Source organism: Setaria italica, chromosome IX (genome assembly GCF_000263155.2).
Source record: "Setaria italica strain Yugu1 chromosome IX, Setaria_italica_v2.0, whole genome shotgun sequence".
Taxonomy (NCBI): Eukaryota; Viridiplantae; Streptophyta; class Magnoliopsida; order Poales; family Poaceae; genus Setaria; species Setaria italica.
In genome coordinates this window covers 55,687,461-55,704,804 of record NC_028458.1, presented here as the reverse complement: position 1 = coordinate 55,704,804, position 17,344 = coordinate 55,687,461, and the positions used below count along the sequence as shown (strand labels likewise).

Genomic DNA, 17,344 nt, shown 5'->3' with positions numbered 1-17,344 from the left:
CCCCCGATTGAGTTATTCGGCCCAAACGTGGTAAGTGCGCGAGCGAAATGTCGCGCGCGGACTAGCAGCCTTCTAGCCCATTTCCACCATCGGGCTTCTCTCTCGCCGGCCGTCACCAACCACCACCAGCAGCAGCTGCTGCTGCGTCGTCGGCCGCAAATCGGCAGGGCGATTCATCGCAGACCACGTGCCGACGTGCGCGCAGCCTCGCTCGACACACGCACGGTGCAGTGCGCTCGTCATTCTCGGAACGTGCGATGGCGCCCGGCAGAACACGCCAGCAAGAGACGAGACGACGACGGCAAGCAAATAATCCCCCGTGCAGGTGCGAAACAAACTCACAGTTGAGTGGTGACCGAGGCCCGTTTCTTTGGACTTCGGCTCTTCTTCGCAACCAACCGCCCAATGGCCAAAGGTACGCCGTATGGCCAGGGAGATTCCAGATGACTCTAGCTAGGATTGCTCTACCGCCCATCACTGCTTCATACTGTATCCACACATCGCATGGGCAAGACACGAGGCAAGATTTTAAACATGCTGGCTGTGCTATTTCAGGAAAGGACCTTCGCTTCACGTGGTAGCCAAGCTCATGTTGCATTATTCAAGGGAAGAGCAAACAAAGATCGACAGAGACATGGACACAGCGCTGTCTCTCAGACCCGATCTCGATAAAATCCTTTCAGATTGTCAGCATGTAACTGTACAGCTCCGACAGCATTCTTCAGCACGAAATTAACTAACCAATCCTTTCCGGAATCTGCATGCTACTACGTTTCTCTTGTCAATCCTTGCCGTTTATGTCAAGAACTAGGCACTGATCTCTGATCCGCATCTCAGGCTGCAAATCCAGTGGCGGTGCCACCGCACCCGCTGCTCCCAGCCACACAACCAAAGCAAATTGGCAAATTGCTATTCTTCACCGTCTCAAAATTAGGAATCGGGAAGCGTTCCTTCCGCCCCGGATCCACCACCAAGGGAGGGAGGAGAAGCCTCCGTCACTGCAGTTGCAGGCGACGCTTTCCCAGGCTCGCCACCACCTGCGCTCCCCCGTCGTAAACGTCGCCATCGCCTCCACCCCCTCGCGTCGCCTTCTATCTTCTTCTCTCCTTTTCTTCCTTGGAACAAAAAAATCGCCTTCTATATTTGGGGGAGAAGAGAGCCTTTGCCGCTCTCTCACTCGCGCTGTCTCGTATCTCCTCGGTTGCTCATTCCCTGCTCGTTTGTCGCCATTGTCGCACCTCGTGCGCTGCTCTGTGAAGGTAACCCCTGCGCCCTTCTCTGTTTAACTCTATTCGCGGTGACTGATCTGCTGCCTGTGTGCTGCACGGACAAGCTTGGGTTCTGGGTAGCCTTGGCCATGGCACTAGTTGGATAGGAAGGCCTAGACGATAGCCATATAGGAATGTGGGGAATTTTTTTGGCTCGACGAATCTGGGCAAACCCTTTTTCAATGGATTCCGATTCCTGAATCTTAGCGCACCTTATTTATTATTAGAGAAACGGAAAGGAGCGTGCAGGAAGAAGCATGTATATGTAGGATCTCATATGGTGGAACCACTCATTTTGTGGATTCTTGATTGATCTTTTGGACGAAAATTGATGTGTAGATTGTAGTTGTAGCTTTCTGCTATGTGATTCATTCTTCAGACTTGCGAATCTTACTTCTTTTGTAATGTACGCATACATCAATACATTCAGCCTCCTAATTTTTATCTCTTTCCCCCTGTTTAAAGACATGGCGAGCTCGGGGCCAACGTCTGGAAAGAAATCTCTAAATAAGGTGACTTTGCTGTTCAAATTACCATATTACACACAATGGGGGCAGAGCCTTCTGATTGCTGGCTCGGAACCGGCACTGGGATCGTGGAATGTCAAGCAAGGACTGTCTCTGAGTCCAGTTCATCAGGATAATGAGCTATTCTGGTGTGGAAGAGTGTCTGTTGCTGCTGGCTTCACCTCTGAGTACAAATACTATCTAGTGGATGACAACAAGAATGTCTTGAGATGGGAGGCTGGGGAGAAAAGGAAACTAGTCCTGCCAGAGGGCGTTCAGGATGGAGATGTAATTGAAATCCGTGACTGGTGGCAGGTACTAATCATTTTTACCACTAGTGTATATTTCTGTACTCTACAGTTAGTAGTAGAAATAGCATCAATGCTTGCCTTGACATTTTTAGCCGAATAGGTTGCATCTATCATTGGTGTCTTTGCTATATTAGCAGGCTGATTATGGTAATGATATTTGTCAGGTTCAAGTCATACAAGTTTCTTGTTATTCTTCGTATAGATTTGATGCAAAAAAGCTTTTTTGTTCTGTGCTGTGTTTATAAATAGATTCTGTTTGGATTCAGGATGCTTCTGATGCTCTTTTCCTTAGAAGCGCATTCAAGAATGTCATTTTCAATGATACTGAAGGTGTTAAAAAAGAATTGCAGTCGGTGTCCCTCAACAAAAGTTTGGATTCTGAAGGTATCATTTATATTAAAATCAATTGAGTGTGCAGGATTAGATTGTTCAATCTACAAATATCTAAGGTTTCGTGATAAATACATTGCTGAAAACGAATTGATACAGCGTCATGCCTTCAAATGTTAAATACATCAAAAGAAGCAAGCTGATAGTTTTTTAGAAAATTCTTCATACTTCTCTAGATGTCTAGAGCTCTCTCAGATGATGTCTTTTGCTTGTTCCCAATTATGTTTTTATCCTTGGGGACTGGGGCTTCTGAAACAAAATACATCTTCTTCTGGAAAGTGAAAACATACAAGGGCTATGCATTTACAGTGCATCTCTGGTGAAAATGGGCAAATGATTAAAAACGGTGAAAATTCATCGAACAGCATACATTAGAGTTAAAAAAAATAAAACTCGGCAAATCCATAGTTCATGTCTTGGTATACTTCGTCGCGAAAGTTGATGGTCAAACTCTTTCTAGTTTAATTTATACGAAATGACCAAAATTCAGGTGGATATGCACTAGATGACACAGTTTGTCCTCTAGTGCATATTCAACCGAAAATGTAAAAGCCTAAAAGGGAAATACCAAAAGAAACAAAAGGATGCATCTCTATTTTAAGAGCACCACATGAAGTTATCTTATACAACATTTTTCCTGAGCAGATATCGTTGTCCAGTTCGTAATTAGCTGTCCTCGACTTGTATCTGGCTCTACTGTAAGTACACTTCAAAGATGTCTTACTTTTATTTGCTATGTTAATTGTCTTAATCAATATCATAGTTAATTAATTTTTATCTGCTTGCTGGTGTCCCTAATGGCTGCTGATAATAAATTTTAGGTCGTCGTCACTGGAAGTAATCCTCAATTAGGAAGATGGCAAGCTCAAGATGGTCTCAAGCTGAGCTATGTTGGAGATTCCATATGGAAAGCAAACTGTGTTTTGAGGAAGTCTGAGTTCCCTGTAAAATATCCTTTTGCAAATGATTTTCCCTTTAATTTTTCATTGGATGTACCATACCGTATGAGTATTGTTTTGCCAGTATTACTCAATGCATCATCTTTTTAGATGTTGGCTAATATCTCGTCCATAATTTTTTTAAAAAATTTATTGTCCTTAACATCTTTTCCACATACAAATATTGTCAAATCAGTCAAGCAGGAAACCCTTCATTGGAGCTAGGTCCAAACAGGGAGGTTGATATTGATTTATCATCGCCCAAGCAATCCAGATATGTCGTGTTATCAGATGGTGCCCTCAGGGTAATGTATCCAATTGTGTTATCTGCAAAAGATGCACGGCCTTATTGCTTGAGAACTTTCTAGTAATTTCTTCGCCATTTTAGCTAGAAATCATTGGCCATGCTATGATGCATGGTAGGCAATTAATAGCATTCAGTATACATGAACACACATGCTTGACAAAACCATGGAACCCCATACTTCAGCTAGAAATCTGAGAATCAGTACGCATTATACAGAACCAACAATGCGTACTGATATTTCATCTGCATTCACCAGGATGCACCATGGAGGGGTGCAGGTGTTGCCGTACCTGTGTTTTCAATCAGATCAGATGAGGACCTTGGTGTTGGAGAATTTCTAGATCTTAAACTCCTTGTTGACTGGGCAGTCAATTCAGGCTTCCATCTTGTCCAGCTCCTTCCGATCAATGATACTTCAGTCCATGGGATGTGGTGGGATTCGTATCCATACAGGTGCAGCTAATATTCACTACCAAGATTCCTGTTCATAATGGTGTTTTTTCTTGGAGTATGTAAGGACCATATCGAAACAGTAGCAATGTGCTCATGTGTTTGTTTACAGCTCGCTCTCTGTGTTTGCGTTGCACCCCTTGTACCTAAGAGTACAAGCACTTTCAGATTCAATTCCAGCGGATGTTAAGGTATATCTTTGTCATGCTTCCATATTTATTCATTGTATGTATTGGCTGCGTTGTGTTTACATTTCGCTAAATGTTTGAATGAGTTGTCCCTCACTTCATTCAGTAATCGATCTGAAACTTATTAGGAAGAAATTCAGCAGGCAAAGAAGCATTTGGACAAAAAGGTTAGGGCATTTGCATATTGGCGTTGATTCTTGAAGCTGTCTAAGTAAATCTCTAATATTTAGTTATTTTCCTAACTTGGAAATAACCTGGAATAGGACGTTGACTATGAGGCAACGCTGTCTACAAAAATGTCGATTGCTAAGAAAATATTCAATTTAGAAAAGGACAAAGTGCTAAACTCCAGTTCTTTCAAGCAGTTCTTATCTGAAAACGAGGTACATTCACTGCCATTTTGTTTATCCTGTGTAATCATGGTACTTGATTGCCTTCCAAACTGTGTGTTATAAGCTTCCATACTGTGATCTAATAGGAATGGTTGAAACCATATGCGGCATTTTGCTTTTTGCGGGACTTTTTTGAGACATCTGATCACAGCCAATGGGGTCGGTTTTCTGAGTTTTCCAAGGAGAAGGTATTGAAACTATTATTCTGCATGGGTTCTTGGATTGTTTCAGGCACGATAGCTTGCTAAGAACCGATCATTGCATAGATATTCTGTCATGTGTAACATGAGCACTAAGATGGTTTCCTTCTGTAATGTGTTTCAGCTTGAGAAGCTTATTTCTGAAGGTACTCTGCACCACGACGTTATACGTTTTCATTACTATGTTCAGTACCATCTATATATGCAAGTAAGTAGTGTCTGTTGTTGCTGTCATTCTGAACTGCTGATTGAATTACTCTCATCGATATATTTTGACACTATTTTTATTTGCCTTTTTAGTTATCAGAGGCAGCTGCATATGCAAGAAAGAAAAAGGTTATCCTGAAAGGTGATTTACCTATCGGCGTTGATAGGAATAGTGTGGATACTTGGGTATACCCGACTTTGTTCCGCATGAATACTGCTACCGGAGCACCTCCTGATTATTTTGACAAGAATGGACAAAATTGGGGTTTCCCTACATATAACTGGGAGGAGATGTCAAAGGATAATTATGGGTGGTGGCGAGCTCGTCTGACACAGGTTGTTTAACATACCGATTGCTGTATGTCTGACTGGTCATATTTTTCTTTTATTATTCATATCCTATTAGCATGTTGCAGATGGCAAAGTACTTCACAGCATACAGGATAGACCACATATTGGGTTTCTTTAGGATATGGGAGCTTCCAGATCATGCTGCAACAGGTTTAGTTGGGAAATTTAGACCTTCGATTCCTCTTAGTCAGGTTAGTTTCTGTATCTGCTGAGAAAAACTAAAATGGGACAGAGAATGCGTACGGAATAGTTTGCCTAACTTGTTCTTGACTTCCAGGAGGAGCTTCTAAGTGAAGGCCTATGGGATTTTGATCGAATGAGCCGACCATACATTCGACAGGAATTTCTGGAGGTTGCTGTGTTTAAAATGATCGTGTTTCTGAATTCTTTCGAATGAAATTTTAGGGCACAATTATGAAATCTATTCTCCCCTTTTTTCAGGAGAAGTTTGGATCCTTTTGGACAGTCATTGCAGCCAACTTTCTAACTGAGTATCAGAAGCAGTGTTATGAGGTAGTACTTAAGAGTGCGCTGGAAATCTCAATTTAAATGTCTATTTTGTATTCTCAGTTGTGTGTGCTTTTAACGCAATTTTGTTTCTAAAATATTACTAACTTTGATCTCCTGTGCTTTCTATTCTTTGCTTCACTTGTATAGTTTAAAGAAGATTGCAACACAGAGAAAAAGATTATTGCGAAGATTAAAACAAGTCCTGAAAAGTCACTATGGTTAGAGAAAGAAGACAGTATCCGCCGTGGTCTTTTTGATTTTATACAGGTAATCTGGGTCTTCTGTTATGATTTACTTGCTTTGTTGTTGACACACTTTATTCTCCATGTTACGACTTCTCCTAATATATCCAGCTCCTTTTCAATTTGGATTAAGAACTGTTTGTTCTGCAGAATATTGTCCTTATCAGAGATCCAGAGGACCCCACAAAATTTTATCCCCGTTTCAACCTGGAAGATACTTCAAGTTTTAGGGACCTAGATGAACACAGGTAATATTAATTGTTCTCAACAATAGTTTTTCCATTCTCCATATTCAACAGTAAGTTATGGGGGTTTGATAGACTTGTGATTTAGTCTATAAATTTGCTTTAGTCTACTAAATGTTTATAAAATATAGTGTAACAGTGCAAGTAAATTTCACTATTTTACGTTGTTATCTAGGCAGAAAATGAAATTAGTACATTAGTATCTTTACAGTAGGCAGCTTGTTCTCAAGAAAACAAAATTAGCTCACACCACCCTAGGCTTTGCTATTTGTTCTTGATTTATGCAATGTGTTGTAACCAAATCTGTGTCTGTGGACTATTTCATCCTCTCATCGAACAATGTTTTACAGCAAAAATGTCCTCAGAAGACTGTACTATGACTATTATTTTGCTCGCCAAGAAAATCTCTGGCGTCAAAATGCACTGAAGACTCTGCCTGTCCTGTTGAATTCTTCGGATATGTTGGCGTGTGGAGAAGACCTTGGTCTTATCCCTGCTTGTGTTCACCCTGTATGACCCCTCTTTTGGACATGTTAAGTTGTTGTTAAGTAATTTACTGATTTTACTGACTGCTAATAAATAACAATAAAAACTTCTCTATAGGTTATGCAAGAACTTGGGTTGATTGGATTGCGTATCCAAAGAATGCCCAGTGAACCAAACTTGGAATTTGGTATTCCTTCTCAGTACAGCTATATGACGGTGTGTTTCTGTCCTTTACAGTATTACACTCAGATACAGCTGGAAAAGTATATTCTAACTGAAAATGATATAGAGATTCAGAGAGGATACATAGATTTGATAATTAATTTTTTGCTGCGATGTTTCAGGTTTGTGCTCCCTCATGTCATGATTGCTCTACTTTACGTGCTTGGTGGGAAGAAGATGAAGAAAGAAGAAGTCGTTTCTACAAAACTGTAGTTGGCAGCGATGAAGAACCCCCATCTCGCTGCACCCCAGAAGTAGTGCATTTTATTGTTCAGCAGCATTTTGATGCTCCATCAATGTGGGCAATCTTTCCACTTCAGGTACAGAACTTGAACTGACATCACAGTTCAAAGTCTCAACTGAAATAAGCTGACGAGTATACTTCGGGTTTGGCATTTATCAGGACCTTCTCGCACTGAAAGACAAGTACACCACAAGACCAGCACCAGAGGAAACAATCAATGACCCAACTAACCCAAAGCACTACTGGAGATTCCGTAAGTCAGTTTTTATCATTTTCCTCCTCTTCATCAGATAAGGCATTTCAAATTTTCAATTTTCAAAAATAAGGCTATGCTTGAAATGACGTCTTCTTTTGAGGAAAAGCCTTCCATTCAATTTATTGACATGATGACGATAGACATGTTTTGGTAGTTGCGATGTTAGATGAGTTGCATGATGTATCTGCTGCTTGAAACATAAACAGTTCAGCATATGTGTTTATGCTACTACCTAACCGATTGTCTCAATCAAGAGAGGCAACACAGCAGGTGAATTCAATATTTGGTGGCATGATACGATGCTAGCCTATCAACTTTGAATGACCGATAATACAATACCTTGGAGAGCAAACTTTTAGGATACCATCATTTTCTAAACTAAAGCGACATCTCTCAAGTTCCACATGCGATTCACACTCCCGTTGTAAACTTAATCTGGAAAGACATTTCTTTTCCTTGGTTCTAACTTCTCCCACAACATTTTCAGGTGTCCATGTGACGTTGGAGTCTCTGTTGGATGACAAAGACATCCAAGCAACCATCAAGGACCTTGTCACAAGTAGCGGGAGGTCCTTCCCTGGAAAGGTGGGAGGTGCCGACGAAAGCGGAGAGAAGCTATCTAAGGTGCAGTTGAACGGTAAAGCTTAGGAAAGGATCGCAAGAACAGCTGAATGCGACCACGATTACAAGTAAATAGAATAAGTGACACATTGCATTACCATGTTGGTTGGTTGGGCTTATGTTGTTTCAGCTAGAAATTTCTTACTCTCAAGTTCTTTCAACACTGGAGATAAGAAGTGTCACCCATCAAGTCAGCAAGTGAAATAGTTAATCTCTTGTCAGTTTCCATTCATATCATTGTTCTTATGATTTCTTATTGGTTCATTTCTGATTCAGCCTGATTATTCAAGCCTTGAAATTGCCTCTTTTGCAGTTTGTGTTGTCCTAATCAACCGATATTGGTGTGTCTGGTGCATTGCACACGAATAAATGCCGGTTCCTTTTTCTTTTTCTTTTTTTTCTAGAATAGATTATGTTCTAGATTTGTGTTCTGCTAGAACTCTAGGGGAGATAGTTACATTTCTTTTGGTATGGAGTATAAGAATAGGTCATGGCTCTGGATGGTTCTCCTCCAGCTGCTTTCCATCTTGGCCTCCGCTTTTGGAGCTTGTTTGACCAAATGCTGATTCACAAAAACATAAGCAGTTGCGTTGCTATATTGATGTGGTCCAAAGTTTTGGTTACACCAAACGCCAATTCATAAACACATTATCATGGTATAGAATGAATGTTATGTTATGTTATAGAACCTTTTCTTTTATTCACTCATTCATTCAGCACACCGTCATGTTATGGAATGAATGCTGGTGCAGTAGTTCTCAGGGTTGAAGGTTGAATTAACAGCTTGTAAGTATCCTACCTCACCAGCTACTAGCGTAATCTCTTCACAAGATCGTGCTTCTTTGCATTGGTCAACATACACCAACCCAAAAAATCGCTAAAAATATTTGTGAAATGCCTGTACAAAGAAAACCAAGAGGAAAAAAGAAGCATATGCTTGTTTGTGTGTGCTGGTACGGCGATTTTGGCTTCGCCATCCCCGTGTTGTGATCGTGATGAGGGACTGCCTGGGCCGTCAGAGGGAACGTCGTGCCGCCGGCCACCTCCATCCCACCAGACGCCGCCCCCCCTCCCCGCTTTGTTTCTATCCTCGTCGGCCGCCGCGGGTGCGGCCGGCAGGGGCACGACTCCGCGGCGCTCTCGGTGTCGCCTTCCACATCGGCGTGGGACCTCGGTGCCGCTGGGTAGCTCACGAGACATGGCAGAGCTAGAAGGCGCAGAGGCATGGCTACGGCAAAATCTGGTTGCAGAGGCGATACCAAAATACAAAGACGAAGGAACGCAACGCAATTGCCCGTTTGCTGTTTCTGGTTGCCTTCCTTACGTTAAACTTTACGTTAATTAGTTTTTAATTGCAACATCAGCATGACAGGGCATTTGGTCTAGTGGTATGATTCTCGCTTTGGGTGCGAGAGGTCCCGAGTTCGATTCTCGGAATGCCCCTTTTTTGGTCTTTTTTAGACCCTTTCGTAGCCAATAGGCGGAATGCTCTTGGTCCCCGTTTAGAATGCCCAAGATTTCGGCCCAATTATGACCTCCCGGGAAACAAACCCACCTTCGTCCAACTCAAAGGCCCAAACCGTATCACGCCGCTGCTCTGTCTTTGTCTCTCGCTTGAGAACCATCCCCAAAACCCTCGCCTCGCCCATCCAGTGACTTCTCCGGCGTACCGCAGCGGCCATTTACGGTGATCCTCTCCTTCCTTCCTCTACTTCCTCCCTACGGTATTTCACCGGTTCCTCCTCACTAATCCTGTTAGTTCTATGCCTTGGCGGAGGTTAGGCTGGCATCTGGACGACCTACATCACCCGCGATTCCACCTCGCTCCGCTCGTCTCTTATTCTGTCGGTGAGAGATCCTAACTTCCTGGATGTGCTGTGGATTAGCCCCCTAATTTCTTTGCGTGGATGCGTTCTTTTTTCCGATTTAGAAATCGGTGGAAAAAGGAGGTTTGATCGATTCAGGTTTAGGGTTTAGATCGATTCTGGTGTCGGGTTTAGAAATAAGTGATTTAAGGTCTGATTGCTGTATACCTTGAAGTTTCGCTTTCTTGTATTCGAATTCCATAGTTTTGTTTCCCCGGTGAGAAGCCATTGAGCTGTGAGGGTTGAGCTAATCCATGTCCGGAATAACATCATATGAGCCCAAATTAACTCTCATGTCAATTCTAAAGGTATATCCATGTGCCCACCACTCCATTTTTGGCACATAATGAGCTTGCACTTTAGCTACATGTTCCTAACCAAGTCAATTTGTGGTGCAATGTATGAATGTTTGTAGGTTGTTATCTGTCCTTTCTTTTTTTCTATGTACCTGTCTCTGCACCATCTATCCTAGCTCCAACCTGAAAATTAGTACTTGGTACATGATTTTAAGGAAACTTCTGCTGCCATATTCATTCTGAGTTCATATTCAAGTTTAAAAAGCTAGCCAACAGTGTGCCTTTAAGTGGTCTAATTAACTCTTAACGATGGAATTGCTGGCTTCCAGGATAGCATAAAACGTCAATCAGAGGAGGATCAGGTGAAGGAATATATCAGAGCTAAACAAATATATAATATGGAGAAAGAGTATGAGGAGAGGATTGCTATATTTGAGACATCTCCCATGGATGATTCAGATTTAGGAATATGGCATCAGTATCTTGATTTTGCTGAGAAGGAAGGAGATCATGAAAAGGTATATGCTGCCACTTTCTTCCCCTTTCCTTTGCTGTACCAGATTTTGATTGTGCATGATATTATTTCAGGTTGTGGGATTGTATGAGCGATGTTTGACCCCGTGCGCTGCCCATGCTGATATTTGGATGCACTATGTTGAGTTTTTGGAGGATGCGAACATGATCACAGATGCAAGTGCGGCACTTTCTCGTGCTCTGAAATCGGTGAAGGTATTAGTTGATAGGATCATCCTCCTTTTTACTGTTTGTTTCTTTTTGGCATTACATCATCCAGTCATGTTTGATTGATGGTTATCTGACATATTAGCTTACTACTTATCTTTCTTGTTACATTTAATAGAGGGAAGCATTATTGGAGATATGCCGTTTTAGCGCAATGTATAAAGAGTGTATTGGTGACATTCCTGGAGCACGTCAACAATATCATGAGATTTACTCAGAAATTAGATCCAACCTCACATGAGGCTATAGAAGCACATGCAAATTTTGAACGCAGATTGGTATGTTGAGAAAGAGGGGAGGGGGGTAGGGTGATGATGAAAGGCCTGTTCAGTTTATGAAGATGCTATAGCTGCTGAAAGAAAATTGGGCAAAGTCTCAGATTTGCCTGCTTTACTTTTTCAGTATGCATTCTTTGCATATGTGGTAGGTCTTTATCTTGATTTTGTGTTGTTCGAATTCCAATATCTTTGCATTGCATTACTGTATAAGTTTTAACATTTCGTTTTTCTTTTAAAATGTAGGTTCTCAATAATCCCATCAAATCTAGACAGATTTTAAGTGAACTTCACAGCCATAATTTGACTCATCCTGTTATAAAGGTTAGTGAATATGCAAAGTGCTTTGTAGCTTGAAAATGTATCTTTCCATCTTGTTAAATTTTAATGCCTTGTTCAACTAAAATCAATTTCTATTATCTCCTGTATCCTATTTTGTAGGGCGTCATTGACCTGGTATCATGTTTTCCTGAGAGCAAAGACACGCTGTTCCGAGAGTTTCTAGATCCTTTGGTGCAGAAATATTGTATATTCCACGAGAGTTTGCAATCAAACCTTATTACATTCTGTATCGTGGTATCCGCTTATACCACCCAATACAGTTTGGAATGCGACTATGGGGGTGTTTGGTTAATTCCTGTCACATCGAATGTTTAGATACTAATTAGGAGTATTAAATATAGACTAATTACAAAACCAATTGCATAGATGGAGACTAATTTGCGAGACGAATCTATTAAGCCTAATTAGTTCGTGATTTGACAATGTGATGCTACAGTAAACATGTGCTAATCATAAATTAATTAGGTTTAATAAATTCATCTCGCGAATTAGTCTTCACCAGTGTAATTAGTTTTATAATTAACTCATGTTTAGTCCTTCTAATTAGTCTCCGAAGATTCGATATGACATGGACTAGACTTTAGCTTAAGGGGGTGTTTGGGAAACCCCTGTTAAAGTTTAACACCTGTCACATCGGATGTTTGGATGCTAATTAGGAGTACTAAACATAAGCTAATTACAAAACTAATTGCACAGATGGAGTATAATTCGCGAGACGAATCTATTAAGCCTAATTAGTCCATGATTTGACAATGTGGTGCTACAGTAACCATTTGCTAATGATGGATTAATTAGGCTTAATAGATTCGTCTCGCGAATTAGCACAAGGTTCTGCAATTAGTTTTATAATTAGCTCATATTTAGTCCTCCTAATTAGCATCCGAACATCCGATGTGACACTGTTAAAGTTTAGCACCTCATATCCAAACAGCCCCTAAGGATCCATGTTTGTACTGCTCTGAACCGGCCATGTTGTTCTGTTGTCACATCAATGAGATTAATTGCAAACTAGTCACAAGCATTTGCTTGAAGCTCCCGGCAAGGAATCCTGGATCATCATCAGAACTGAAGCCACCCGTCCTGCCGTCCATGGCATGCCAGCGATATCACTTACAGCCTGCTCGCTGAGCTTGCGCAACCTACGGTGACTCGCAATACTTGCAGTCTCTACCAATAGCAAGGTTGGTTTTTTGTTTTATTTCTTTCACCGAACGCACCTCCCTACAAAAAAAATTATCTCCCCGTTGAGTGTACATGTCTTCCTCAATTATTCTGTGACTTCCAAAGATCTTTCCCCTCAATAGTTAAATCAATCCATATATACCACTAAACATATACTCCAGCACATTACATTAGATCCTGATATTCTCTCACTAGTTCATTTGCTTCCATTTCCTCTCCCGCAGTTCATGTATTGTTACGCATTACATCCTCAACAATGTTTCTTTATTTGTTTTCACTTCCTCCTGCACATTTCATCACGATGTGTAACATTTACCTCTTTTGTTATCAAACTACTAATTCCACAAACAAATTTCATGTTTCAACTATTATAATCTTAGAACTATTTATATTCCCCCTAATAAATTTTATAACTGACCTAGCTATTTTACTTCCCGTTCCCAATACAAATTAGATAAGTACCAAACCCATGTTCATCTACCTTTTATTTTCTATCTGATACTATCTAAATAGGATTAAACAACTCTTTCTCATAACATATACTATAAATAATAGATTTAAGGGCAACACAGCATAGCGTGCCTATCCACCTAGTGATTTTTATGTTCATACACCAACAACATATTTAACACAATTTTTAAGAGAATAAATAAAAATTAAAATCTTAAAGTTAACTTGGTAAACATCAGATGGAAAACATATTCCATACCTCTATAGATTATGTTGGAGTATATTTAGAAGTAATCTCAGAGACTGTTTGGTTGTACGCTACAACTAGCCACAGCACAGTACTGGCGACGCCACATTAATTGAAGTAGTTGTTTGGTTTGTTACAAACCTTTGGCTCGCCACAAGAAATCAGTGCTGTAACAACACTTCTCTAGCCGCAGAGTGTGGGAGATTGTGGCGCCAAATTTTTTCTGCCATAGAGTGTGGTGCCGCCGCAACTTCGGCTTGGCATGTTGTGGCCGTAGACTCATCAACTCAATTACATCAATCTCATCAACTGGGCAATTAGTATTGTTAGAATATGTTCTCCTGTAAGGGCTGAGTATCCCCAGTTTTTCACCTTTAGTATCTGACTGTATAACATAAGATCATCAACTGGTCTTCTTTTCATTAGTGACATTGGCAAAGAACTTCTTGTATTTAAAAAGATTCATGTGATACATCTCAGCTTTCATCAACAAAGATGAATCTCCATATTCACCCACGTACTGCAGACAATTAACAAATTTATCAGTACCTTCCTGATCAAACTAGATAATAAGATGATAATAATAATAATAAAAGTAATCCTCTGCGAAATAAATGTACTAGCATTGCCAAGACAAAAAGGGGTCTAGTCAGAGGTCTTAGTCCACAGAATTTCAAATAAATGTTCTACTCTGTATTTAGGAATGGCGTGATGACCTCCCGACATGGTTTCTTGGTCTTATTCTCGGTGCGGAGATTCGCTCTCCCTGTTCTTGCTAATGGTTGTCAGTTTTATGCATGTAATCCTCTCTCTATTGATGCTGCCCTCATGTATACTATCTCCATATCAAAATGTTTGGCATTTATTAGTTTAAAGATAAATATTTGATATGGAGGTATGTTGACGCTCGTTATTGATACACTTTTAGTACTATTTAAGTAGTGTTTTCATACATTTAAGTTTCACAAGATATGACAAGTTCACTTTAGGATCAAAGATGGAAGCAAAAAAGACTTTGGAAAGATATCAAAATCCATCCTTATCCCGAGGCTATCAACGTGCGATTCCCGCATGCAAGTAAAAGTAAGTTTCCATATCATCAAAGAAGATTTGGCGACGAAGGAGGGCGCGAGAGGCCACAAGGAAGGGCCAAGCCGATTGGCCTGGACCCCCTAGGCCGATCGACCAGAGGCTTTCCTTACTCCTCTCGCCTTCCAATTTTTGCCACGCACTCCCCGAACTATAAGTACCCCAAAAATTCACCGAGCCCCGGCATCCATCCACAAGAACTCGATGAAATGGAGGACATCCACCAGAGGGAGCTGAGGACAGTTGGAAGTCTTCGAAGTTATCTAGGAGATGGCTTAGGCCGACCCTAGCCACCATGACCTCCCTGCGCGGTTGTGTCATGGTGGAGTTCAAGAGCTAGTTATGATCATCAATGGTGTGTACTTGGTGGTGATGATCTAAATGCATCTATTATATGAGCAATGTTCTTCATGTCATCCACTCTATTAGCGACTCGTTGTCTCCTTTTATGCATTCTTCTTATCATGAATATGCTTGTTCCTTAGTCTAATTCGAGGTTAGACTTCATAGCATGCTTTATGTAATCATGGTGATTAGATCTAGTATGTTGATCCTTCATGATATTTAGACTGTCCACTTGTGTTCGTGCCCTTAAACAGCCTGCGCTGATAGAGAGGATCGTGACAGGATCTAGCTTGTGTAAGGTTGGGGTTTTCGGGAGGTTGACCGGAGGTAGTAGTTTTGAGATTGCTTTGATGAGATGCATGTTGTGCTTGCTTGTTCTAGAAGACGATAGGCTCTTACTACCCTTGGTGGTGTTTTATCATATACATATCTGTGGATGTGATCTACATGTTCTCATGATTTACTTTTACACCAAGGTTACCCTCTTCATATGCAATCTATGCTTCACGTTAGGATTAGATCCGTTAGATTAGATGGAAAACCCTAGTTAGTTCGCTGCCGATCCACGGATTACTAAACCTTGGATGGAAGAATCTGAGGGAAAATCTACGATGATCCATGCACTTGTGGTTCACGAACTGGCATGCTAATTGCTATCACCAAGCTTTTCTGGTGCCGTTACCGGGGATCGGCAACTCGAACCCTGGGGCGATCTATCTAATTTTTTGGACTAACTCTAATTATTTTTATTGCATATACCCTATTTTTCTTATTTGCGTCCTTGAAAGCAGGTAAATACTTAATGCTAGTGTGGCGGAACCGCCCAAATTAACTTGGCTAAAGCACACTTAAGTCACTTAACACGCGATCATGTACTTTAAACAAGTCAACTTGGTCGTCCATCGGATTTCATTCGATAAACCACTTACCTCAAGATCGAGAAAGCAAGACTCGCACGAAGGCGAGTGGTTACAGAGATTACAACAGTCCATCTCAATTAAACAAGTGCATTAAATTATTACAACCTTAAGTTCGAAATTCAAGCAAAGTTTGCAGAGTTCTCAAATAACCGAAATAACTGAGCAGAAGTTAAACTTCGTTGCAGGATATCATGACGAAGTCGATCATGACATCAATGATCCCGATCCTCGCCGTCCGAGGAGGGATCCCACTCAATTGTCCAACCAGAAGGAAGTTGGGGAGGCCAAGTGCCACTTGCAGCAAGCTCAGAGGCATCAACATCACCTGAAAAGATGTGCCACAACAAGGCTAAGCGACTACGCTCAACAAGACTTAACCGACCAGTGGTACTACTCCACCAACACCTAGACATGCAAGCTTTTTGGCTAGAGGGGTTTGTTTTTGCCAAAAGCGACTAGTGTAAGTCCTTACTTTCAATATTTTAGCCACAAGTTCTATGTTCAATTACCAATCTAAGTTAGCAGCTATACTAAGCAAGCATAGTTTTTTAAGCAATTAGCATAGGTAACCATATTACATCATCATCATCTTTCATTCTTACTCAGTGTAGCATAGCAATCAAGCAGTTCCAAACTGTGAGAGGCAGACAAATCGATTCGAATTTCTTAACCATGCATGGCGAACCTAATCCCACGACATCCGCGCACTGCGAAGGGTCGCTTCATTTGTCAGCCGTCCCTATCAATTCCCAGACCTGTGTCGGGCCCACTTCCCTTGGTACAAGGCTCCATAGACCCAGCCTCTGCCGTTCCATGACCGCACTTGTCATCACATGCGGCCGCAAGGGAACTCCGTTCCAGAGACAATGGAATGATCCGCTCACGTTCCAGTTCAATCAGGTGCTAGGCTTCCCCATCCCATACTAGGTATGAGATTAGTACTTTTAACACTTGATCACGAACACTATCACATCTCGACCTTAGTCTAGTTTCATGTAGACAGACGGGGCAATCCACCGACCACCAAAATAATTCACAGAGCCCAGCCCCATCCATCGTCCTTATAGTTATAACAAAATGAACGCAAACAACTCCTATAACTCGCGAGTGATAGTCAATCACTCAACTTTTACCGAGTCCTATTAAGCATTGCAACTACTCGGCCTATCATACTAGTGTTCAGATCAAAGGGCACTAATTCATGCATCTACGGTTTCAATCAATTCTAAAAATGTAAATGCACAATCAAGCAACCAAA

The 17,344-nt window shown here is 41.2% G+C and overlaps 1 protein-coding gene, 1 long non-coding RNA gene and 1 other non-coding gene across 3 annotated transcripts; all 3 read left to right on the top strand.

Annotated features, from left to right (window-relative positions):
* Positions 1 to 935: 935 nt before the first annotated feature.
* LOC101760963 (4-alpha-glucanotransferase DPE2) lies at positions 936 to 8,632 on the top strand. The gene is made up of 23 exons (XM_004985555.4): positions 936 to 1,259; positions 1,734 to 2,089; positions 2,352 to 2,469; positions 3,121 to 3,173; positions 3,297 to 3,424; positions 3,589 to 3,718; positions 3,977 to 4,173; positions 4,283 to 4,361; positions 4,487 to 4,525; positions 4,622 to 4,741; positions 4,837 to 4,938; positions 5,075 to 5,158; positions 5,251 to 5,493; positions 5,574 to 5,699; positions 5,786 to 5,860; positions 5,950 to 6,021; positions 6,166 to 6,285; positions 6,411 to 6,508; positions 6,856 to 7,015; positions 7,109 to 7,207; positions 7,336 to 7,533; positions 7,617 to 7,710; positions 8,201 to 8,632. The coding sequence occupies exons 2-23, from the start codon at positions 1,736 to 1,738 to the stop codon at positions 8,359 to 8,361; spliced, it is 2,850 nt and encodes a 949-aa protein (XP_004985612.1). The 5' UTR covers positions 936 to 1,259; positions 1,734 to 1,735; the 3' UTR covers positions 8,362 to 8,632.
* Positions 8,633 to 9,705: 1,073 nt separating this feature from the next.
* TRNAP-UGG lies at positions 9,706 to 9,777 on the top strand. Its single transcript has one exon. It is a non-coding gene; the product is annotated as a tRNA-Pro (tRNA).
* A 144-nt stretch (positions 9,778 to 9,921) lies between these two features.
* Positions 9,922 to 12,145, top strand: LOC105915072. The gene is made up of 7 exons (XR_001164863.3): positions 9,922 to 10,021; positions 10,117 to 10,182; positions 10,825 to 11,013; positions 11,084 to 11,224; positions 11,355 to 11,659; positions 11,758 to 11,835; positions 11,953 to 12,145. It is a non-coding gene; the product is annotated as an uncharacterized LOC105915072 (long non-coding RNA).
* Positions 12,146 to 17,344: the final 5,199 nt, after the last annotated feature.

Bases quoted from the DNA above. Each gene is read 5' to 3' on its own strand.
- LOC101760963 (XM_004985555.4), top strand. From the start codon at position 1,736: ATGGCGAGCTCGGGGCCAACGTCTGGAAAGAAATCTCTAAATAAGGTG. The intron at 4,174-4,282 runs GTGCAGCTAATA...GTTTGTTTACAG, and splicing joins TGGGATTCGTATCCATACAG to CTCGCTCTCTGTGTTTGCGT. The intron at 7,016-7,108 runs GTATGACCCCTC...ACTTCTCTATAG, and splicing joins TCCCTGCTTGTGTTCACCCT to GTTATGCAAGAACTTGGGTT.